We start from the raw sequence: 26,400 nt of genomic DNA on the forward strand, positions 1-26,400 counted from the left end.
GGAATGATACTCTGCCCGGAAAGCTGAAGACCTAACAATATTGTGTACAGAGAACAAAACATTTGAGTGGCGGCACTGGTATAGACATTAACAAATTATTAGAATTGACAGCAAGATAACCAGCAAGACATTAAAATGAGAATTAGTGCAGTTTCTTAGGCTGTAGTGATACTCAGCCAGTAATTGACCTAGCAGAGAGCAAAACGTTGTAAAAAAAGCGAGCGAAACCTCCGACAAATGATACGATAAAACATTAGAATCGACAGTCTTACTAGAAGCAGAATAACAATCATGAGGGGTTAGAGAACAGAAGCCCGGGAAGTGACCATCAGAAATTACTGCATACTGGCCGAACAAATCCATGACCACTAACAAATGGTCTTTTAATAGTCAATATTGATACCAAATGACACCACCCCTATTTCACCGCAACATTTAGCAAATACAGCGCTGGAGTCAACCTTATAAAGCGCTAACCAAACGCCCATTAGTTTTCCCACCTACTACTTCGCGCTTAGCGGATGGAAATACGCATTAAAGCGAATGGACGCGACTTGTCACACTCTTGCTATTTCTGCTCCCTTTTTCTCTTCCTCCCTCTTGAGGAGAGAAACAGTCGGCCGCGTTTACGGATCGTGAATTCCCGGCTTAAGGGTGATTCTTCCTCCAATGGTCAGCACCTTGAAAATTGAGAACAATGTTGATGCAAAATACATGACAATTTGAAAGTTACATCATTCTAATTATTCCAGTTATGGCCGTGAATCGTTACAAGTGCGGTAACCATAAGAATTATTACTATACTTCAACTACAAATACAATATATTGTATAAAATAATTACTAATTCTTTTACGTTGATCGAGTCCCAAATGGATGAAATATGTCAAAGAATTTGCTAAATTTTTTTGTATCATTTGACAGATTCGGAAATCTTCTCAAAGTGCACCTTTCAAAAATTTGATATCAAGACTCCCAACATTTTACAATTCGAAGTTGGATGGCTTAACCAATACAAGCGAACAGTTTGTATCGCAATTGACAATTATGTAGAGAACGCTGCGAGACATGTGAGTAGGTCTACCCTAAAACGTTTCTCCGACATGGACATTAGGGCTCTTAAAAATGACTTTTTTTTCTCAAATCGTTCTTGCTACTTGATAAAATTGTTAGGTTACCTAATTCAAGCCTACACACCAAATTTGGTTCAATTCCAACCAGTAGCCGCATTGCTACAGGAAAAGAAAGTTTCTATTTATTATATAAAAATAAATAGAAAAAATTTGAAAATTTTCTGTTCACCCCATAAAAGTGTTAGGCTATGTATAGAAACGATGTTCATCAAATTTGGTTCGATTCAAACAAGTGGAAGCGGAGTTATTGCCATCGAAAAATTCGGATTTTAATAAAATAGTATTTACGGTGGCACCACTATAATAAATAATTAAAGAATTGTGTCACGCTGTCATACTGTTTTACGCAACCGTTGTTATGCACTGCATTGTTGCTGTGTTCTGGCTCCATTGATGTTATTTCTAAATTCGACATTAATGCGTCATAATTCTCCATCTGGTTTTGAATTCAACTCTGTTTTGCTTCCTTTATGGTGCCGGTAGCTCTTTAATAGGCACGCGAAAAGTTCTTCGGGTTTCAATAACTTTTATCATGAAGGTACTTTTGAAAGCAGTATTAAAATTTTGTACCACCAACCAGTTATTTAATTACTATTTATCTTCAAAGTAAATGCTCATTGCATGAAGCAGGGTTGTAAGACTCGAGTCAGGATTTTCTGTTGACTCGACTTGACTCAGGTCATCTTCTCAAAGTACTGAAATGACTCGACTCATTGCTCATGACTTGAGACTCAGACGGCCAAGACCGACATTTCATGATTATTTCAAAGAATAGTACAGCAAATCGCTATTGGGATTTCGTCTATTGATACTGGTATTTGAAAATGCGGCCAGAAACCGCTAAAAGTAAGGAAAATTCGTATATTATAAATGCGACCCACTCGATATCACAAAAAATATATAAAAAGTTGGTTTAACAAGACTTAAATTGGAAACTGAGCAGCTAACACAATGACTCTGGCTCGAGTCATAGAGAGAGAGAGAGAGATATGATATTCTTTCTCGCCTGCACCATCGAGATGCTTTGGCGACGGAGTTGCGATACGGCCCCATGAGGTCATCTAGTCTGCGCCCCCGTTTTTTTTCTCCTCCATGCTATCCGTGATTGCTGAGCGCCTAGCAGGATAGCTGCGGATACCATTTTTCGAGTCTTTGGTATGACCCGGCCGGGAATCGAACCCACGACCTACCGCTCGAGAAGCCGGACGCATAACCATTACACTATCTCGCTCATAATACCATAACTCGGACTCGGCCCGCTGCTCGCTGACTTGGACTTGACTCGGTGGTGAATTGAAAATGACTCGAGTCAAAACTAAAAAAGTGGGATTGACTTGCGACTCGGAGCCTTGTGACTCGGTTACAATCCTGGCATGAAGCCTCAATAGTTACATGAGTGGGGTGACTAGACAAAGAACACAGTGACATTTGCAGCATATCATGAATGTCTCTTACTATATGTGATCTTGTTCAAATGGAGGTTGATAAGACTGTTTTCAAAACTACTTACCTACTGGAGTATATTTAAAGTCAGTTAATTCTACTTCTACTTCAAGTAGTTTTAGGTGGCTTATGGAAGAAGTACTTCTACTAGTATTTGAGTAGATTTTTTCGTCGCTACTTCTACTTCTACTTGAGTAGCTTTCTTGACTGTTATGTTCTTGATCTTGTTTGAACAATAACTCAATACGACGAGGTTGAATAACGGAATCCGTATATTATACAGCAGAATAACTTAAGATAGGCGACACGATCCAGAGTGCAGTTAAACTAAAGACCACGAAACAACAGAACACAGGGTATAAAGACAAAGCACGACACACGAGGAAATAATGATTGGCGGTAATTACTAATCCTAGACAAATAAGTGTGAAACGATACCAATATAAATACACGAACATAACATTGACTACTTTGACCACTTCTGGTGACGGTTCACTCTTGTGTGAATGAAAAAAATGCAGTGCGAATGACGAAGGTGGTGCGAATGAATATCGTGAATAATTGTTACTTTTTCCTACGTGGAATAATTCAAATAACCCTAATAGGAAATTCAAGGGCAGTGTAACTCTTGTAGTTACGATGCAATTGTAAAAACTTTTTTAACTTACGACGCACCACTAATCGTAGCTCTTACAAACCGTAGCGAATCAATATTGTCGCACTCTAATTATTACGTAACCAAAAGCCTGATTTGGAAGCTGGTGTACTGGCAGACATACAGTATATCAGTCCGTCTGAGGCTGTGACAAGCTGAAAATTGATATCAAATTTACTTTCTGCTTTCCTTCGCTAAACAATCATCATATTTACGTAATATTACTGTTCGATTACCACGAGGCACGGGGATCATAGTAAATACCATCGTTATAGATAGATTCACATTTGCAAGTCACTGTACCGCATATTTTTACCCCTTTACCGGTTATTAAAGTATTGACCGTAAAGGGTATAATTTTGGGTCGACACGGTGCCTGAGCTATCTGTTCATATATATGTAATATTGGTTGAATTTATTGCAAAAAATCCTTCCATCGTTTTTACATATCAAAGGTCACTTTGTTGGGTACTGTAGCTGTACTGTATAGTGAAGTTGTTAAAAATAGATGCGAAAGAGGATTCTGGGGGGAACTGCAATTACGTACTTATAGGGGGCCCCTGGAATTATTGCCCAGACTCCACCCCCAAAATCGCAAGGCCACCACTGGTCGTGTTCAGACATGGGGTGATTACTTCAAGAATGTAATCGATTGCGATTACGATTACTTCCGAATGACGCGATTATGATTACGATTACGATTACAGCAAAATCAGGAAGTAGTCGATTACGATTACGATTACATTGGAAAAGTAATCACGATTACTCACGATTACATTTATTTTGCATTTTAGAAGTTATATTGGAAGACAATATATGGATTGCGCTGAAAAGGCCAAATGAGATATCAAACTTCCTTTAAAAAAGATGCGTCATTTGCTTGTTACGTCATAATGTACCCATTGCCCATTTTTATAGAGGACGATTTATCGCACCCAACCCAACCAATTGCATTCTTGCCAGGTCCATGACTGCCGCACCCTAAATTTCTCAAGGTAGGGAGCAAGCTCGAAGGGGACTCAAGAGTATATCGTAAACCAACATAAATAAAAGAGTATTCACGAAAGATTCAATTAACTTGAATATTATCTCTAGATAAGCTTGATTTTGGAATGCATACGTCTCCCCCTCCAACAAAAAAGCATACATAATTTATAGTAGGCATGCATTTAAAACAAATGGTTGTTTAAAACACATTGTTTAGACTTTAGAACTTGTTTTAAGCAGTGTTTTAAACAAAGGCTCTAAAAAAACTAAATTGTTTTTTTTTTAAGTTGTAAAATTATGCCATAATTGTGGAAATGCTTTCCACAATTACCACCCGATTCGGCCGAGGTACATCGATGTGAGATGGTTGGAACCCCTCAAAATAGTCGGTTCATCAGTTATAGTACAGATATTTCGTCAAAGTAAATATATTTACCCTATATTCAATTGTCAATGTCAATCCACATTGGTGACATCGAGGCTTGAAAAAAAACATGTTTTAAACAAGGGCATGTTGTGAACATGCTCACTTTAAATTTATTTTTGTTTCAAATGCAACCCTAATTTATAGCAATAGGTATTTAGGTTCCAGTCAATACCGTGCCACGACAAACCAAAAGACGTATGCAATTTCGACCAACACGCGACTTCACGAAGTATGCTGCTATAGAAAGACCTTGGCTGAATCATAGGGTATGTTTGAATTGTCAATAGCCGCGCTCGGTGGGCGTGACTAATAGTCCAGTCCTTCCAATCCGTGCCCACAATGCAAATGCCACCCGGACATCACAGAGCATTAACGACAAGACAATTTGTGTGTGCGTCTCACGAAAGTTTTTTTTAGTCTGCTACGTTAGGGATATAACAATATCTTTTGATTATATAACATACCGGAAATCACGAATTAACAACACACACTAAAGTTATTATAACAAGTTAACAGACGTTATGATTATGAATTACGTGCCCCAATCTCTACAAGTAAATCTGACCATCGGGGACTGAGAGAGAGGAATATTAATTGATAATGATGTAATGAGATTACCAATATTATTGACGAAATTCAGTCTTCAACTGGAAATTATCACCCTATGGGGCCAAAGACTAAAGTTTGGACAGGGAGACGAATAGGTGTTTTGGTCCTGATTATAGCTACAACATACGCTAACATGATATATAAGCCCATGGCTATGGCGGCAGGTCCCAATGTTCAGTAAAGAATTATGAAATAACGATTAACGCATGTTTCGAGTAGAGTCAAATGAGAATAAGATGAAGAGAACATAAAATTCTGCCTTCAACTTAATACAGATAATGTACTACAAGCTACCGCTATGAGAAACGGCAAAAACGGCTCGGTTGTGATATATATCAGCAGCTGTTGATTTTTATTGCTACGTTGTGGAAACCGTAATGTTATATTTGACGACGACTACAAAATTTCAAAACTCTGTCCGGTGTACGTACGTACTTCATAGGCCTACTGCTCGCCAAGCAGCAACGGTCAAACTGCGTTTGCATAACTAAACATCAATACACAAGTTATTTGGTAGAGTGGTGATTAATTATCCTGTTCCGGGGTACTGCCTGATATACAGCACGGCGGGTGTTATTGTACGTGACGTACATTGAATATCTATTTACTGTGGATACTTCTTACGCAATGACTAGCAAAGCTAATAGGCTACTTCTGACGTAATAATGAGCAATGGCATTTAAAAATCAGACGTTTGTGTCATGATGAACCTGGTATAATACATCTTCCTTGTTCACGAATGTTCAGTTTATGTCATAGTCCTTGTGCACATAAAAAGTAATCGTTCTTTCACAAAGATATCGATTAGATATGGGAAGTAGTCGATTACGATTACGATTACTTCTGAACTTTATCGATTGTAATCGATTGCGATTACGATTACTTGAAAATGCTCTAATCGTCGTAATCGATTACGATTACTAATCGCTTTACCCCATGTCTGGTCGTGTTACAGGTCGGCAACTTAGGCATAAAAAATGGAAATATCAGTTTGGTGTAAATGACCATTGTAGTCGACAAACACCACGAACACCACAAACAAACAAACAAACACACCATGTAGGAAGAAACCTTCGATATTGATACCCCCAGTCGCTGAAATATCTTCTGTATCTGAAATCCACCTTAGTTGTGCCGAAAACCGTACTGTGTCCCAAGACCATCGTTGTCGACGGCCTAACAAAATGCTGTTTCGATTTTGGATAGGCGGTACGAGAAACATTTCATGACAGCTCAAGGAGTACGAGTGGTATGAAGGGTAATAAACACTGCTTTAACTGACATTCAACAATCGGTTCAGATATTGACGAATGTAGAGACGAATGTGTCGACGCTACGGAACTGTGTCGGAATTCACCCGGATCCTTCAGCTGCGATTGCATCGATGGATATCGCAGAGCTGACAGTGGCTGTGAGCAAAGTAAGATCTCAAATATGACACATATTATGAAGTGTCCCAATTGCGGTGATGATATAACATATAACTCGCTTCACCCGGCCTTGCAATTCACAATAGAAAAAGAACGCAATAACTCATTATCATTTCTGGACGTATTAGTTGAAAAGCGCAATACCAACAAATTTGAAACGTCTGTTTTCAGAAAACCGACATTCACAGGCCAATACCTTCGCTGGAATTCATTTAGTCCGCGGCGCAGAAAAATTAACCTCATAGGCACACTCGTGCATAGAGCGTTGATGATATGTTCGGGTAACAAACTGAGTTTAGAACTTGACTACATCCGAAAAATCTTACTTGATAACGGTTACCCTGAACACGTCATCAGCCGCGGCATGGAGAGGAAATTAACGCAATTCAACGCAGAAAAACGAACAGAGCCCACCGCACGAACAATAAAAGATGTTTATATCCATCTACCTTGGATTGGCCCCATTTCCACCCGCTTTGAAAAACAATTGATTTCTGCTGTCGGTAAATGTTACGATACAGTCAAAACCAATGTGATTTTTACAACAACACAACTGCTCCCTTCAACACGCAAAGACGTGCTTCCTGCACTTCAACAAAGTAATGTAGTGTACGAATATAGGTGCCACTGTGATTGTGGCTACGTGGGAAGAACGTCAAGACGTCTGCAGGACCGCATAAACCAACATGTCCCCAGATTTATCAGAACACGTGCGTCACGCGATGTGAAAAGCTCACCCTTAACTCATCCACTTAAGATTGATGCTGATCGATCAAAGGCAATTAATTCTGCCATCGGCAAACATCTGTTGGATAATCCGATTTGTGCGAATAATTATCGAGACGACCGATTTCGAATCGTAGGTCGAGGCCGTTCACAATTCCATTTGTGTGCCTTGGAATCAACTTTTATCAAAATACACCAACCAAAACTCTGTCAACAAAAGGAGTTCGTGTATCACCTAAAAATAGTACATTGAACGCTCTCTCATTCGAAATTTCATGCTGGTGACGTCATATTTTGTGATACGATTGTTGATATACAATGTTCTTTCCAATTCTCTACTAGTTGCTGACGATTACCCCTGACGAGTGTCAGCCGAAAATATTCGGGTTCATTTCAATATGAATATACTATTTAATTGTATATTGAAGTTCTGTACCTCCAAGAAGCTCTTCAAATATAACATTCTAGAAAACTCATCTACAGTTATATAGTAACCATGTACTTCTGTTCGTCGACTCGTAAGTAGGTTCGCTGATATGAGCATTCTGTAGGAAGCGCGAAATCATTTCGTATGAGAATACTTTTGAATTGTAGTTGGTCGGAAACGTCCATTGTTATATCTCAATTGAATTCACCGTAAACGCAGTAATCAGAGCTTACAGCTTACGTTATCATAAACTATTTATAAAGAAATCTAATAGCTCTGATCTATAAACAGCTCACTGTGCCTAGTGGTCCGATAACAAATCCTCTTGTATTATTCGGATATCGTTTATAATAGGTTTGTCACTCATTAACAATTGGAGCAGCCTTAATCTGTATAGTACGGATAAGTAGGCGGGTAGTATTACATAGCATCATATCCCTTTTCAATTGTCTGATGCTTCGTATTCTATCCTGTATTTTGCCGGACAATAATGGACTTGAGCTTTACCGTGACATTCGTGGGTTAGTAGTTATACGTAGGCGTGAGCTATAAAACGACATTTCTGGGTATATTTAACGGCATATTCGTTCCTCAATTCTGAATAAATGGAAACTCAATTTGTATTTGAATCATCTTGTAAAATACAATGACTTTGAACAGTGCCTTGTACTTTGAAAATTCAACTTGACTTGATTTTAGTGACTTGTGACTCGAAGGTAGTGACTGCACTCCTACACTGCTATGCAGTCGATGAAAGCATTTCTTACATTAGAATAAATTACGTTTACCGTAAAATATGCATTCAGTGCCTGGACTTCGCATATACTATAGTGGTGCACTTACCACAAATTTGGAAACTGCGGCTACAAAGCGTGTAACTCTAACCTTAGATCGTCTGGCGGTTAAACGAAAAGAATTGTGACCTAGGGAAGATGTGGTACCGATGAGAAACTGGGACCAAAAATACTTGAAGTATGCTTCATGATAATCCCATGATTAAACTCCGTGAGTTTGTCTACAATTGCATGTTGGCAGAATCCTTCCTCACATGCAAAAAACTTACATCTGCATGAGTCATGGGATCTCTGACAAATGTTTGTGTTTTGGTGGGTGTGAAATAAATTTCGATCAACGCATTCATTTTTCTTTGTAACCTTCAACACGAACAAACCAGCAATCATTTTGAATGTGAAGTGTAGGGTTTCTATCAAGTCAAATAACGGCTGATATTCTTTGATTTAATGCCATCCGTGGGTGAACTTTTATCAATTACATTACAAAATTTAGAGAGTTGAGGCCAATGAAACCGCATCCAAATCAAGCAAAATAGTTGGACTAACTAGTCATTCAATAACACAAAGACGCCTACATACATAGACGCTGCATTTTATATTTACCTATGATGTTTTATAGCTATAATGAGCTATTTGTGAGTTCAAAATCTCGATTTACGCGCAATGTGTATGTACCCTCAAATTTGTAAGTTTGTGTACAAATCGAAATGTGATTTAATGGCAACAATTGAGGTATTATTTATTATATTTTCTCGATGGTTGCGTCCAAACATTCTTCTTTGGCTTCCTGTAGATAAGATTATATTACACTACAAGAAAGTTGGAACATTCAGATTTTTGGGCGTAGGTCTCATAGATCTCCGGGTCATGTTCCTTCCGACCCACCGGGTGGGGACCGATTATTATTATTATTATTATTATAGGTAAAAACATTGGCATGAGTGGCGCTTATCACAACTGAAGGCTTTTTGCGCCACGGACAGAAACAAGTTAAACGCTACAGAAAGTTCATATTATATAACTAAGATAGGTACACATGTGCACATAAAAAGCTTTTACAATATTCCTCGAGTCGATCGAACATATTCAACAACATATCGCAGTACTTGTGGATCAGTCAGTAGGGTTCGCATGTCGAAATTTACATTCTTCGACTCTGCATGGCGTCGTAAGCGTTCTCTTTGATAGCGGTATTTTCTACAATTAATGAGATAATGCTCTACGGTTTCCTCAATACCACATGCTTCGCAAAGTTGCGAGTCGATGCATCCAATCTTGTTGAGATGGTGGTTTAGTCTGGAATGCGTCGTTCTTAACCGCAGCATAATCGAGTTTCCCAACCTTGTATCCACTTCAGGTAGTCTGTCATGTACGGAGGGTCGCAGATCTTTGTACGCTCTCCCAGTATCTGTGGTGGGGACCGATGATACGTTCGAATAACAAATTTTGAACGTTTACAAATATTTTTTCAAAACTCGGATATTCATGTATATATCGTCGCAGTGGAATCAAAGTGACTTATGTCCAGTTTTCAAATTTTGAAAATCTATTTTTAAAACACGATAAAAATCAACTTTTCGAAATATTTTCATTTTTTCGGTCATATCTTGGCCATGGTTATGTCTGTTTCAATATCAGGGCCAATATATGGCTGAAAGACGAAGAAAACTTTACGTAAAGTCAATTTTCTCAACATGTATAAAATGGACATAAGTCACTTTGATTCTACTGCGACGAAATGTCCGGTAGGTAGAGCTTGCATCAAAGTGGTGAGCCAGCAAACGACGTGTTCTGATCGACTGACGATTTGGGCGCCAGAGATCACTTTGCAATTTTTGATTCATCGGTAGCCTACCATATCTCCACTATATAAAGAACTGCTTGACTGATTCCACAGGATATATGCAAAATATGTAGGCGGAGTCGGAGTGAATTCGGAGCGGAGTTTTGCCGATTTTGTGACAGTCGGAGTGGAGTCGGGGTTTACTACAGATATTTTTTCGGACAATTTTGGAGTATTGTAACTTTTGTCTCCGATATCTTTGGATAGCTCTGACCACAGTACACTATTGATTATGATTACAAACCAAAACACAGAGAGTTGACACCTGGTAAAGTTGTAATATGACGGGTAACATGCAAAAATGATCGCCAAGTGCATAAAAATCCGCCATCTGCACGGCAATTGGGGACTGGAGAGTAAACAATACTCTGAGGCCAACCATATTATCACATGTACCATGTTGTAAAATGTGTAGCTACCATGTACCATGCTTGCCACTGTTTCGTATACGTGACGAGATTAAGCGGAGTATCTCGGAATCTGGGATTGAGCTCTTCGGAGTCGGAGTGAGTTTTCCTCAGACATTAAAGTTGTCGGAGGGATTCGGAGTCTCGAAAAGCACTATCCGCTCATCACTGGTAGGCTATGCTTTTGCCCATATTTAGTAATTTCATTGGGAGCGAATGTGAGAATATAGGCCTTTCTACGTTATCGAATATTGATTTATTGAAATTCAGTTTCGTGTGAAAATACCACTATCTCGTGTGAGGATGACCAGTTCGCCAGTCTATGCGTGTCGACAGATCAAGTGATTGAATTCCCGACTACTCCCGCTGGTTACACTGCTTACACAGTTAATACCTGCCAAGAAAACACAGTAAATGGTAAGTGAATGTCAATGGATATGACATCAGCAATTAGGCTTGCTTCTAAAACAAACGGTGTTTTGAAACACTTTGTTCAAAACATGTTTTAAACAGCATTTTAAACGAAGGCCTTTAAAACATTGTTTTTTTTTTAAGTTGTAAAATTATGCCAAAATTGTGTAAATCAGGGGCGTCAAACATACGGCCCATATGCCGCATCCGGCTCGCCAGACGATTTCATCCGACCCGCGAAGCAATTCTGAGTATATTGGAAAATACTTGTATTATCCAGCACAGTTCTGACAAATGTTCAGGTTTTTAGTAAGAAATACTTCCAAATAATCATTCAAGTTATCGAGCGTTGAATTGTGTTTATGGGCCGAGTTATAACCCTCCGACAGCAGTAGTATGCTTTTACTCTGGTCACCATTAGGAACCAAGTCACTGACATTGACACCTAATTCCGAAAAGTAGTTTTTCTCAAAAGCGAAAAGGCCAATGCGAAACCATTATATGCAGGCTACATTGAGTATGAAATTGTCACAAAATTATGATTGCAATATATCTTGTCGAAACTCTGTATCAGTTTTGTCTCAAAATGTACCCGGTCCCCACATAAACCCAGATCGGAAATTAATACTGATGAACTAAATTCAAACGTGCGCGTATGGAGTTGAATATCGTGTATTAGTCACACCTCATAGACTCTTACCCAACCTAAGGCCAACGCCAGATTACGACTGAAACGGTCCGTGGACATATGGTACACGGGCTTGATAATAAAGTATTCATACGAAAACAGGGGCACGGATTTTAAGGTAACTATTTGAAATAATTCGACTTGTCCGGCCTGCGAGCGATCTGAAGGTTGCAATCCGACTCGCGACGCAAGTTGAGTTTGACACCCCTGGTATAAATAGTTTCCAATATCCAGGTTGTACGAGCCTACGGACAATACCACCCGATATAGCCGACGTATATCGATATGGGATGGTTAGAACCCTCAAAATAGTCGGTTCAACAACAATAGTACATATATTTCGTCTAATGAGCTATATTTACACTATATTTTTAACTGTCAATGTCAATCCATGGTTTAAACAAGGGCCTTGTTTCATACACGTTGGTTATAATTTGATTTTCGGTTTAAATGCAACCCTATTCACAATACAAGAGTTGTTGCTTTCATGTCTGTTAGTCATGTTTTTTCGAATACAATTTTCCTTTACATCAGGTCGATAGTTTTTACTATGACTCTGTATCTACCGACTTGTAGCACGGCCTACTTGTAGGTTTTAAGACGCTGCTTACGTGGATCACATGACGAGCATGAGCCTAGATGAACCACCAACAGATGTGAAGGGGTGCTGGATTCGGTCTTGGTCGGACTCCAGTCCGCAACCTATTGGGTTGCAGCTGTATATCGTAACACCATAGATAATCTCGCCACTAAAATACACGTTATGATACAGTTCTCTTTTGTTCTTCCGCTGGCTGCGCGTTACCTTGGACAACAGTGCGCAACGTCTAAAAAAAGGTGATCATTCGGATTTTTTGTGCGCAGCTTAGATTTTCTGTGCTCAGAGACCATGTCAGCTTTGCGTATTTGCGCACGCGCGCAGCTTAGATGGAGCATTGATCAGCAATTTCAACTTGATCAGAAAATAACAGTACTTTACCTTGACCATTGTATGCAAGTACTGTATACGATTGCGCTGTTCCACTTTTTTGTTTTTGAATTAAATCGCATATTGATAAATTTTGTACGAGAAGGTAAACTGAATTTCCTTCATTTCAAATCGGTAGAATTCTTAAATTAAAATTATGATTTAAAGATGGTAGAAATTTCAATTCGAAATTGCACGGTTTGCGCTCTAACAGCGTCAATAGCTAATGGCTATGGAACCGAACACTTATTGACCACGACGAGGAATCAGCTCAATTGCCATGTCATACGTCACACTTTTCATTTGGCTGAAGGCAATTCGACGGTGATTTTTGACCAGCTTGCCGAGAGCGAAATTTGATAAAACGGGTATCAATCGAAGCTACCATGGTACTGAATGCGAAAATATTAATTTTATTCAGCATGTGGTCCTGGAAGCCCCCAAAATCAGCCTCGAATTTGCATTTTAACGGAGTTTGGTGTTTTGACGCAACCATGCCGTCTGAATAGCTTAGGACAGTGGTTCCCAACGGGGGAGGAATTCCCCCCTTGGGGGGAATTTTGCAATTTTTAGGGAGGAATTCCATTTTAGAATTGTAACGGATTTCCCAAATTGTTCATGTCCGAACTGTCATGTATTCAACCATTTATAATCGAACTTATGCTCCTTATACCTGTTTTTTGTTTGCTGAAAGTATGTTCAAATGCTATTTGAAATCTCTTTTTCACATACAAATCCCCCCTTTTTTAAACTAATTCAGATTTTCTTCAATTTTGTAGGCCAGCGACGGCCTCTCAATCAAATGTATCCTAAGCGAGCAAATGGCGTGCCGAATCTATCACAACAAGGCCTCTAGTGAAAATATATATTTTATATTTCCAAGTCAACATTTTCAGACAGTGACAAAATATTTCAACGTCATCGATTCAAGTCAAAGAGATCGCTAGCCTTGGTTTATTTTTAGTGAACAGCAACCTGATCGAAAAAAGACATGTTAAACTCGGTGCAATGTTGCCGAAACGTATTGGATGTCGTAAATTTCAATGAGCTCCAGCAGGGAATCTGATCACGTGTTCGTTAAGTATCAATGCTGTAACCAAGTCCCGAGGCTCCGAGTGACAAATCAATCTCACTTACATAATTTTGACTCGAGTCAATTCGAATCACTTTCAATTCATCATTGAGTCAAGTCCGAGTCCAAGTCACCGAGCACGGGGTGGAGTCCAAGTCATGGTAATATGACTCAAGTCTGAGTCCAAGTCACACTCAAGTCAACACTGTTTGGTGATATTGAATGATTTGGATTTATGATACATTAATTTTCCTCACTTTGAGCAGTTTCTTGTCGCATTGTCAACTGTCAGCGTCAAGTACCAAGATCACTAGACGAAATTCCGATAGGGTGGTCACTTAACTGTTCTTCGAAATTACAATGAAATGTCGGTCTTGACCGTCTTATAGTCTCGAGTCATATTGCTTGTTTCGAGTCATGCACAATGAGTCGAGTCCAAGTCGAGTCAATACCCAGATTGTCTCGCGTCGAGGCGAATCGTTTCCGTATTTTGAGAAAATGACTCGAGTCAAGTCGAGTCATCAGAAAATGGTGACTCGAGTCAGACTCGAGTCTGGTAAACCCTGCCATATGTGAAAGTACCAATATTATTGGCCAAATGCATACGCAAGCTTGAGAAAAAAATCGCGAGACCAATAAACTTATGCATACTGATTTTTCACGGCAGTTGTTTTAGCGATTGGTGCATGGTAACTCGAAAACACAAATGGAAGTGTGGGGGTCTGTCGAGTCAAGCCTTCCAGAATTTGTTTGATTGGGACCAAGACCATTGTTTTGGAGGTCTGTAAAGTGTTATTACAGCACTGCTGGAAACAAACACTCGGTACAGCCCGTCTTATTCTCTCAGTCAACAGGTGTTTGCGCGGTAAAAATGATCTTTTTTAATCGTCGGGCAGATTTATCCTAAGGGGGGAATTTTGGCTTAAATTTCGGCCAAGGGAGGCACGAGATGAAAAAGGTTGGGAACCACTGGCTTAGGAGCAAGTCTGCACGAGATTGAGAGTGTGCACGCTCAACCATTAGCGCAACAATGACCAATACGCTTGCGGTTTCCGTTGCTCTTTATCTGCTCCCAGACGGCATGGTTTCGTCACAATTCCAAATTCCGTTACAATGCAACATTCGAGGCCAATTTTGGCTGGTTCCAGGACCACGAGCAGAATAAAATTCATATTTTCGCAAGTACCACAGTATCTTTCGATTGATACCCGTTTTTATCAAATTTCGCGTTCGGCAAAAAGTGCGACGTAGACCAATTTCACCGATCCGCGAGCTTTGCTCGTGTCCACACCATATAAGACACTATGGTTTCACGTTTCCAGTGTATCAACTCACAAGCGAGAAATTATTCCACAAACGACGAATAATTTTTCCGGGCTTCCCCGTACACATTAATACTTCGGAATTGCTACTCGTTAAACTCCTGTTATGTAGGAAATCAATTTGGAAGTATCGAATCAATAGGTCTCTCCACAGAGAAAGAACAGTTCATTGATTTTCGAAACGCTACTTTCATATAACATAGTTGGCAATACAGATGTATCGGTGTTGACTGTCTCCTTCCTATTCGATGATAGATGCATAAAAGATAAGAATTTTATTGCAATTTGCTTGTTCAGTGTTACATCAAAATATATATTATATTTTGACTGAAATTAAAGCTTTTAATGATGTCGTCCAATAGTTATTACTTAATGATACTCGTCTCCTGAGCAATTATCGTAATATGTGCCATAATGTTTACCGCGAATAATTTTGAATGAAGCTGGACGGCCGTTCGGATCGCGACCGTGCACTCTTGGAGGTGTGTGGGAAACACCTACGTGGCTTTCCGAATGTGATATAAGTATAATGGTACGTAATGGCCCGGCCATGAAATAAAACCCAACAATGTCTAATCTTGGAATTATGTTTTTTAGGAAATTGCAACTGAAGATATAACTGATGAAAACCGTGAGGAGACTTCCAGTAATCTTGAAATCCTAACGTCAGAACCGGAGGAGTTGAATGAGGAGGACATTGACGCAACGACTGAAGTCATCGTAGAAGTCACATCTGCAGAAAATTTAACGACATCGGTAAATATGAAATATTTTATTCACATATTATCAGAATATGAAGTTATGATAGCGGTCCATCCTTAACACCATTCAAATTATTTATGCCGACATGGTTAATCTTTGGTACAGGTTGATTCTGCTGTCATGTTGCCAAAACCAGTCATACAGCGCAGGATAGGCAGTAATTCGCATCATTGTCGATTGGAAGCATGGACGATGGTTCGTTTTGATATACCGCAGAGTTTTGTGACGATCTTTTCAAATACACCTGTAGTAAATACGTAGTTTCAAATCCAGTGCGTACGATAATACACCGGTGCCTATTTATTGTTTCAAGAACCAACAGAGTAAACATAGTCAGGGATTTCATTCAAATTAGTTAACCAAATGTATCTCTTATGGCAGTGGACGCCTTTTGCCTGTCAGAGACCCCCACGGACCCCTTTAAGTTTTTGTTCCGATTTAGCTCAATTATTGTTCAACCGTGATATGACATGTGCAAAATTTAACTGTAGGATAGTGATAAACAGCAACAAAATGACTTATCTTTTTAATAATTTCATACATGCAGAAATTGCTGAGATTCCTATTATTTCAAAACGAATTTAGCAGCGGCACATATTGAAATAAGTCGCTGTGTCTTGAATACCCGCGCTCTGATTTGATATGAACGAGTGCTGATAATTCATTTCTACAAAGATAGGTGGTGGCGAATGTAATATTTAGTCATTAACGCTTCCGGCGACACCTAGCATCAAAATTGAGTAACAGATTTTTGAATGAACGTCCAGCCTAGCCATTTCTATCTAGCCCAGGGGTGGCCAACCTTTTGGCTATTCACGACCGCATTTCGACTACTCATGTAGCCTACGGCTGCATTCCAGGGCATAGTCGCAATAAACTAGCTGGACGTCAAATGCCCAATGTTCGAGTGCATATGTCCAATTGTCCATTTGTGGTGAACTTGCTATATGCACTGAAATCGAGAGTGTTACCGGACATATTATGGGTATGAGATTTACTAACGAATTTCGTGATTAATATTAGTAGTTTTCTATATTATTATAAAACATTTATCCTTCCTAAGTCTATCGATGTGATCAGATTAACCGGTGGAGTTGAAGGAGGGGGTGTTTCTAAAATTTTGGGCAGGTTATAAATGATGATGCATCCAGACATGGACAACTAGAAAATTGTCAGCTTTTCCTAATTAAATTAGAATTAGAATTAGAATTCCACAGCCGTTTCCAAATTAGACTAAAATTAGAATTAGAATTACTGGATTTGGAAAAACTTGGAAATTGAATGAAAGTGTGAGCTAGAAATAAATACAGCCAAAAGTTCAGTTCATATCAAATCACAGTGGATTTGCATAATGAGGAGAATGATTTACGTCTGTATACCAAGCTTTGCTCGTTTTGCACTATACCAGGGGTTATCAATACGCGGCTCGCGAGGTCATATTTTGCAGCCAGCGATCTTTTCTGTGAATTTGGAAGAACGCGAATAATGATCAATACACATTACATCATTCATTATCATGGCGCAAATAACATGATTAGGCGATAAGCGTCACAATTGTTCAATTAAACAAACAAGCTACTATATGCCAGCGTGGCTATTATTCGTACAATAACTCGTATTTCTCTACGGTGTAAGTAATGCGATGGCGGCTTGGCAATTGATTTCCCTCTGGGGGAGGGATATTCTTTTTAACTCGCTGCAACATGCCGCGGTCAAATAGGAATTTTCAGGAAAACAAAAAATTAGATTAGAATTGAAATTAGAGCATAGGATCACTTCACCAAGTAGATTAGAATTAGAATTCGAGCATAAGAACAATTCACAAATTAGATTATAATTAAAATTAGAGCATAGGAACACTTCACCAATTAGATCAGAATTAGAATTCGAGCATAAGAACAATTCACCAATTAGATTCGAATTAGAATTCGAGCATAAGAACAATTCACAAATTAGATTAGGATTAAAATTTGAGCATACAAACATTTCACAAATTAGATTAGAATTAGATTACTGGCATTTCGCTCTGATTTAGTGAAATTAGACAACTAGAATTATCTAGTTGACCAAGTTTGGATTATAACTGATGCTGCATCTTCGGTTGGGCCATTGTTTTTAGTCACTTTGTTGCGTGCTGTTATTTCTTGACCTCCCACCAGGATTGTCGGTTTGTGAGGAGTATACACGAATCCGAGTTGGTATTTCTGTATGGGGCGTATCATTTTCCTTTGCTGTTTAAATCCGTAATGTGGGGTTCAAATTGCAACGGGCCCCACTTGATTAAAATCGAGAAATCGCGCAGGGTGCTAAAAAAAATTAATGATTCATTAGAATCTATCAAGAAATCAGCAATTAATTCGTAAATTCAAATTGCACGTCGACGGCCGCCAACACAAACTAATTGAACTACGTGTCCACGGCGGACAAATTTCCGTCTACGGCCGCAGGTTGGCCACCCCTGATCTAGCCGGTCATCATGAAGTTATTCTTGAATCTCGGTTATGCTACAGAAGAAAACGGATCAAAAATTTCCATTTCTAGCGACTTCTCACTAGTTTCCTTGGACTAACGACATGTAAACATTTCGAAGTCATCCCGATTGACCATACTATTCAAACTTTTTATTTTTCCACTAACCCCGAAAAACATCTAACAGCAATATATATATATATATTTGTATCATTAGGCTGCTGCGAGATTGCGCAGTAGAATATTTCATTTCCGACGGACATTTTTGTAATGTGAGTCGTGAAGTTATGAGGCGAATCTGTCTCGTGATTTACCAAATTTGAAAACACAAATTATATTAGGCAATCAATCATTTTGCAAATGCGGAGGTCTCGCAGACGCCCTGAATATGCTTCGCGCATCTAAGGGGTCCGCGGAACCCCGGTTGAGAAGCACTGTCTTATGGGAACCGATGTCTAGTAGATTTAAAAATATGTATGGAATTTACTTGGTGTAATTGTAAAAAATCCCAAATATCATCAATTATTCTAATTTCCAGAGCTTGACTCGTGCTCGCATCCTAATCATACTTGCTCGCATTCTTGCTCGCTCCTTCCATAATCACACCGCTTTTCCATAATCTTGGATTAAGCCAGATTTTATTTTTGTTCTGTCACAATATGATCACACACAGAAACCATTACAACCAAAGCCGTCTCGCAATTACCTTGGTGTTGGGTGCAGCCAAAGTATAGCAGGGTGTCCAATTCCCTTTCGATCTATCAACCACGCCGCATAAACCAATGTTCCTGGTAAATGTTGAAACTAAAACTATAAATGCATATTGTCGTATATAACGTTTTCAACATAGGCCACCACAGATCAAAAGCGAAAGTGTTTCCTGCAGCGAAAGGTTTACCTGCAGCACCTAGACCAAATTTAGAACCTACTTCGTATTCGACTGTCTAATGTAGCCAATTCATATAATTGACCATGACCATAATAATGAAAAACGGTTTCGCCAACCCCGATTTTGTGTTGTTGTTGATTATTTTTCGATTCGCGATTACAATGCAAATGGTTTTGCTCGCCATATCAAAAAAAAAAAATCTTTTTAATATCTATGGGTGAGCAACTGTGCATCACCAATTTTGTGTGAAATGCCGCAGGCCTACATTCAAGCTAATTATTTTACAAAATACTCTGCATTCCTTTATTATGAGATCTATGTGGCAAGAGGGAAACATTTTAGGTTACCACTGCTATCGGAAAGCCCATGATGGGTATTTAAATCCAGGACGATTGAAGTGAGAATAGCACAACTCGATGTAGCATTCAGAGATCGTTTTATATCAGTGGTTTTAACCTTGCCTCCAGCGCCCCCAAAGGGCGGTGGCTATTTTGAAGGGGGCGGAAACGCTCAGGGGGCGATATGGGGGGGGCGCTGGGCTCAGGGGGCGCTGGGCTCAGGAGGCGCTGGGCTCAGGGGGGCGGTATGGGGGCGCTGGAGAAAAATGGCTTCGCAGTAGATGATGTGGTGGTAGGACATATCCTTAATGAGTATTCAGAACAAATTAACACCGAAAACATCGTTATATATAGACTACCAAAGGCCAGTGGCGGCTCGTGACAATATCGGGTGGTGGGGCAAGGGCTGCAAGCGACTTTTTATTAAGATGACGTCACAATGGCGTTTTCCAGCATAAACAAGTAACTTAATGATGGTACGGTAACATGAGTTTGCCGGCCACAGTGATTTTAACGTATGTGCCACGAGAGGTCCGCCGGTGAGCTGTGACTTGAAGTGTGGTAACTGCGTAAACGGCGTACGGAACAAAGATTCAACACGGTTCATGTTCGCACTAGATCTGGAAATGACTATAACTCGAGAGATAGCGTAAGTATAGAAATTAAACATGGAACGGCAACGACCGATTTTGCAGCTTCGTTCCGCTTCGCTGAGGCTGGAGTGGAGAATTGTTTGGGGTAAGCGACTGTAGGATTTCTGGCAATCCAAAAGCTATCTTCCCGAGCGCAGAAATTACTGAATCTGGTCTTGATCGAAAGCTACTGTTGCACCGATTCCGAAAACATAAATTAAAATATTGATCAGGCACTGATCCACCATATAGATTGGTGTGCGTCTATAAATGGTAAAGAATTGTTATTGAACAGAATTTTAGGTGGGACAATTCCCCAGTTGCCCTATAAGACAAGCCGCCACTGCCAAAGACATATAGGTTTAATTGTATATGGCCGCCTAAATGACTAGCACTGAATTTTCCTGTCTTGGCAATCTGAACCCCAGAAGACTAATTCCATCTGGCAGGGAAAAATTATATGCCAGTGAAGAAATACCAATTTGAAATCGTGTGCGTCTTCTAGTTTAGTACGATTGGGCGACAGGGATATCTAAAACTAGATATTCCTGTTGGGCGATATCCCTTTTGGGCGATTCTATATTTTTTGATATAGCAGACAGGAGGTCACGAAATAACATCATGCAATGAAGCCATACCAACGGGTTCGCCCGCTGGAATATGTTTAAATATTAGTTACGGGCCCTACAGTTTCCAAGACACCTCACAATGTTCGCTCTACGTTTTGATGAGTCTGCGCACACTCAACAACTCACTGCGCAGACCCTTGTGCAACATTGCGTAACGACTAAAAAAGGTCATAACTTCGGATTTATTGTGCGCAATGTAGATTTTCTGTGCGCAGACACCGTGTCAGCACTGCGCACGTGCGCAGCTTAGAGGGAACATTGCACCTCACTCAGCTCTACCGGTAAATCTGGTAACGTGAGCAGAGACGACAAGAAATTGATAGCAATATATATGCCATTTCAGATCTTATGACCGATTTTATCATGAATTATCGATAGTTTTCGCGCTTCGCACTGGCTCGCTAAACAGTACAGCTGATTTCGTGGCAAAAGCGAACAACGTGATGGGGGGGGGGTCGGTTTATCACCCTATGGGAGCCCAAGACCATCACACATGACTCAGCTCTACCGGTAAATCTGTTTACGTGAGCAGAGAGAGGATAAAAATTGATATCAATATACATGGAATTACCGATCATAGTGACCAATTCAACCATTAATTATTGAAATTTTTCGCGCTTGGCGCGTCTAGGCGAGAATAGTTAGCTCAGTAAATGGACACCCAATGTAGATGACTAGTATCAGCAAATAACGGATAGCCGAAGGGGGGTCTGGGGGCGAAGCCCTCCCGGAAGTTTAGTTTATCTTATATATGTATTTACCACCTATTCATTCATGCATTATAGAAAATGTTGGTACCTTGGGCAACCAGGCCACACAAACTTTGCTGATCATCGAAATCACGATACGGGGTTCTTGGGTGCGAAGCCCTCAGAAATTTGGTTTATCACGCTATGAGTTCGCAAGGCAATCGTTTTTAGGGGGTTTGACGAAGTGCTGCTACGGCCTTCCCTCTTACTTATTGTCTTTATTACATTCCTTACAATATGAGGTTGGGGGGCGCTGGAGCACGATAATTTTTGGAAGGGGGCGCTGGAGGAAAAAAGGTTAAGAACCACTGTTTTATATCATCTCTGGTATTTCCGGGAACGCATGCTATCATTTTACTTTACAGGTTGCAGATTCAGTCGTTACCACCATAAGCAATTTAATGGAGTCACCTAGTATAGAAGATTACTCGGATTCATCAGAGTAAGTGATCGAAAGAACATTTATATACGATGTGCGAACAAATAGCCTACTTATAATTTCAGTTAAGAAATATTGCTGACAAACCGATTGCGGCGTATGAATATGAGCCAAGTAAACATATCCTTATAGATATTTATATTACAGGCGTAGTTAGTTCGGATAGGTGTACCACCTCTTTGTGATGGCGTGCGGCGGTACAGAGCCACCTCCCTGAGATAAATCGTCTTAACAATCGGCTTGTTTGACTCATTTCTACCCCTGGAAGAAAGTGAAAGCGCATTTTTTACCTTAAACTGTTGTTAACCCTACACCATTGCGAAAATCGGTGCAATACACAATTTTCGTTTACATCGGACCTGGGCATCGAGCCCCCCATCCCGCGGGCCATTCGTCGTGTCATTCGTGGAGGTCAATACAGCAATTCATGCCGTAGCAATTAAAGATATTAGTCGTCATTTCCATATTCAATTTAAAATCTTATTTGTTGCCATGCATGTGCTTTGAAATGTTTCGGCATACGTTTTCAAATCCTAATTCGTAAAAGAATGCAATCAGTGAACGTGAGTAGCGGTCATGTTCACTGTCAATCGATGGTATGTCGAGCAATGAAAGATACGGCTGAAGACCTACATTTTCATCAAGCACTAAATATTTGTTTACTCAATTTACCGTGAACCGATAATTTCAGTTTATGGTGAACAGCGAGCAGGAGTCCGGGGGAGGGTACTGCTAGACTCACAAAATTTTCAAATTGCGATATTTCATAACCAATTGATGCTGGATTCCTAAAAATTGGTGTGTGAGCTATTTATACTCAACTTCATATACTGCAAGAATTTCAGCATTTTACGATGACTCCTTGGGCTCAAATTGGGGGGGAGATGGGCGAATCGAACAAGTAGCACGGGAAAACGCCTGTCTCATCGATGGATGCTGAGAGATTCTAAGCAATGCTTTATAAAGTGTCCCGAGGCCTATAAGAACCTGCTGAAACGCTTGAAACTTCCGATATCAAAAAGAAAATTACGGAATATTCGTTTGGTGCTAGTGAGGTGCTGAATTTTCGATTTTTTTTCGTAAAATTCAGATTATAAGTAGCATAGTGCGTATACTAAATGTCAGGTAGCAAAAACAATAGTTTCAGCAGGTAGAACAGTCCTACCGCTACTACTAACCCAAGTTTGATCAGGATTGAAGGTCTTTTGATATAAAAATTTCTTGTCCTCGTGACCCCATATTACCAAAAACTAAAAATGAGAGAAAATCAACTTTGAAAATTGAAAAATATTTTGGTGAAAAAGTAGAGCAGGTATTTGAAATCTGTTGCCTTTAAATGTTGTAGGCATGCTTTAATGAGTATATAGCCAAATTTGAAGGAAATTGAATGATCCTAAATGCGAAATAAAAGATACAAATTTTGTGCGATTTGATGATTTTTCACTCAAAATTGCTATACCAAATTTGAAAATTTTCTAAATCCTAAATCAGACATCAGTTAGATGTTGTATAGACGAAATAACATATTGTGAATACTGCAACATTGTCAATACCGATCGCATTTGGTACGAGGGAAGATATTACACCCACATTTACCTCCCGAGATCTTTCAAACAAGCAAATTTTCGGCATCAAATGTAATAAAAAAAAAACGAAACAAACAATATCGAACGTTGCAACAGTGAGGAAAGAATCAATGATGCAGCACTAATATAATCAAAATTTTCCTGCACTGTAAGTAGTGCCTTCGTGTCTCTCAGACTCTCTATCCTTGGATAAATCATCCAATCTTTTACGTTTCCGTTCCCGCGTTGTGTCAGCCTGAGTGTGAGATCGTTTAATTCTGATGGCATCGTCTCTAGATGCCGTATCTTTGACGCGGGGACTCATTGGAACTCCTGCAGAATTGCACACATTGAACAAACCTTTTGCACCATTGTTCCATCGTATAACTGCAAGAGCCACCACAAATTCCATGTAGTCTTTACCACAAAAAGAATCCTTGGAGCATCGCTTCCATAATGTGCTGTGGAGGCACTCATTCGCATTTTGAGTTTGCAGTTTCATGCACCTAGAAAGCAAATCTAAACTTGCAAGATCTTGAAATACAGGTTTTACTGCTTGGAACATTTGAGGTGTCAGTGGATGGTACTTGCTTTTTGGTAGTGGTATCGGATCACTAGCTCCTTCCCGTTTAGCTTTTTTGTAAAAACACCACGCCTCATCACAATAACCATGAGTGGGTTTTTCCGGGGTTGAACAATTGTGCAACAGTATTGCCCAAACTTTTTTTGAGGCTTCTTTTGCATCGGGTGCACTATTCACAATGGCATTGTGGTAGTACTGACTCCACTTTTTTATTCTGGGAATACTCAATTTGCCGACCCCTCCCATTTTATGTTTTTTTAGTTTTTCCGTCTGTACGACCTTTGTTAATCTGGTGTACATTCTTTTATTGACGTGGTTGATGCACTCCTCCTTTACCACAGCGATGGACCCATAGGGTTTTGATTCTTTCAGCATTGCCATCACTGAGGAATCTCCATCTGAAATCATTGTAGTGTAACGAAATCCTATTTCTGCAGAACGATGCCAAAGAATTTTGGCTATATCTCTCTCCATGGCCCCCGATGATCCCTCGTGGTTTTTATAGCATACTGGCTCGTGTTCCTCTCTCCACTTTTTCAATGCTTCATCCTTGTACCTTTTTTCGTTGGTATCGCAAACACGACTATATTTAGATTTTACTTCATAGTCGAGCACAAAACCTGTGCTCGGCTCTATGACGAAGCCGATGCCATATTTACTGACGTGCCCCCTTTTTTGCCAGGTTCCGTCATAGGACACACTGATATTGGTCAGGCCATTTTCATCACTTTGATCATATATATTTTTTACAGACTGTCTGGATGAATCAATGGAATCTTTCAGAGTAGATTTGGTCCTGTTATAGATTAGAGCTGAAATTTTTTCGAATGATTTTTTGGAAATGCCCTTTTCAATACCCATCATTTCTGTGAACGAATTCAGCTTAGCCAAGTGCATAGAATTTTGCAGAGCAGAGAACACAGCTCTTGTGTTTATTTGGTGATGGGAATGATTCTTACCGTCGAGTTCTACGATATCTTTCATTTCGGAGGTGTATTGTCGAAAAATTTCTTTTTTGCAGCATGATACTCCGATAATAATTTGAGTTGCAAATCCTTTATGCTGTATGCAGTTCCAATAGCCTTTGTCAGTTGAGCCACAGTCGGGGCAATTCACAATTTTTTGAACAACTGAATCAAAAAATGCAAAACTTGCGAGGAAAAACGTCTCTGCAGAATCTGAACCACCACTTCCAGATGTTGAGGGCGATAAAAGGTCCAATCTTTTCTCAAAAGATTTCTTAGGAACTACCGGTACTTTTCCGCGATTATAGCATTTTCTTTTCCTGTTGCCAAATGCCTTCTTAGTGGTTATCTTTGTCCTCATAATCAATACAACGATTAGCAATCAATAATCTACCAATGCAATCTTGAAAATTTCCCAATATGATAAACAAAACAGAGAAAATGGATAACTTTCACCTCCTCTCTTGTGAGCGAACAGCTGATCGCAATCCAGGAGTAGTAGGATTACAATGTTTTGAACGTCACGCTTAATCGATTACAGATATGGCTCTTCTACTCACTGTATGAAATGATGATTACTGATTGTTTACAGACAATTTTGAGCTTGTTTAAAAATGAGAGGAGGGGGGGGGTATTTATACGAAAACATGAGATTTCAAATATCATTTTAACAAACTTCTAATTACAAATCAGGCAAGGTAAGCATATTTTTTGAAAGAGCTAGTTTTATACATTTGGATTCTGCAATAAAAAAAAATGAAATTTTTTCCGAGTCCAGCAGTACCCTCCCCCCTTAAAGGAAAATAATTTGTGTCGGCATTATGAGAAAATCCTGAAGTGCATATGTATTGACTGACGCGGACCTGCTGGCGAACCTCAAAACAGCAAGGCTATTCTACTAGGCACCACAGAACTAGGGACGCCACCTAATATAAACGCATGTTAACAATGTAATTCACTGCTTTTAATTTAGAAATAAAACCCCACGTCGAGAAAACGTAGTCAAACTGTTTTTCTCCGCCAAAGTACTTTCTGCTTCAC

General features: G+C 39.6%; 1 protein-coding gene and 1 long non-coding RNA gene across 2 annotated transcripts in view; one reads left to right on the forward strand and one right to left on the reverse strand.

The window, feature by feature from the left end:
* LOC145436912 (adhesion G-protein coupled receptor G7-like) overlaps window positions 1–26,400 on the forward strand; it is an 83,530-nt gene that overhangs the window by 32,732 nt on the left and 24,398 nt on the right. The window contains exons 6-10 of the mRNA XM_080314101.1: window positions 6,553–6,672; window positions 11,150–11,296; window positions 15,783–15,871; window positions 15,937–16,095; window positions 22,173–22,249. Of these exons, the coding sequence (XP_080170227.1) occupies window positions 6,553–6,672; window positions 11,150–11,296; window positions 15,783–15,871; window positions 15,937–16,095; window positions 22,173–22,249 (592 nt within the window). The remainder of the gene's footprint in view (window positions 1–6,552; window positions 6,673–11,149; window positions 11,297–15,782; window positions 15,872–15,936; window positions 16,096–22,172; window positions 22,250–26,400) is intronic.
* Window positions 429–2,617, reverse strand: LOC145436890 (uncharacterized). The gene is made up of 2 exons (XR_013914470.1): window positions 2,587–2,617; window positions 429–680 (listed from the first exon to the last, which is right to left on the reverse strand). It is a non-coding gene; the product is annotated as an uncharacterized LOC145436890 (long non-coding RNA).

The sequence above is a fragment of the Botryllus schlosseri genome, chromosome 4 (genome assembly GCF_051294905.1).
Source record: "Botryllus schlosseri isolate E-star chromosome 4, Bs_hap1, whole genome shotgun sequence".
NCBI classification, from domain to species: Eukaryota; Metazoa; Chordata; class Ascidiacea; order Stolidobranchia; family Styelidae; genus Botryllus; species Botryllus schlosseri.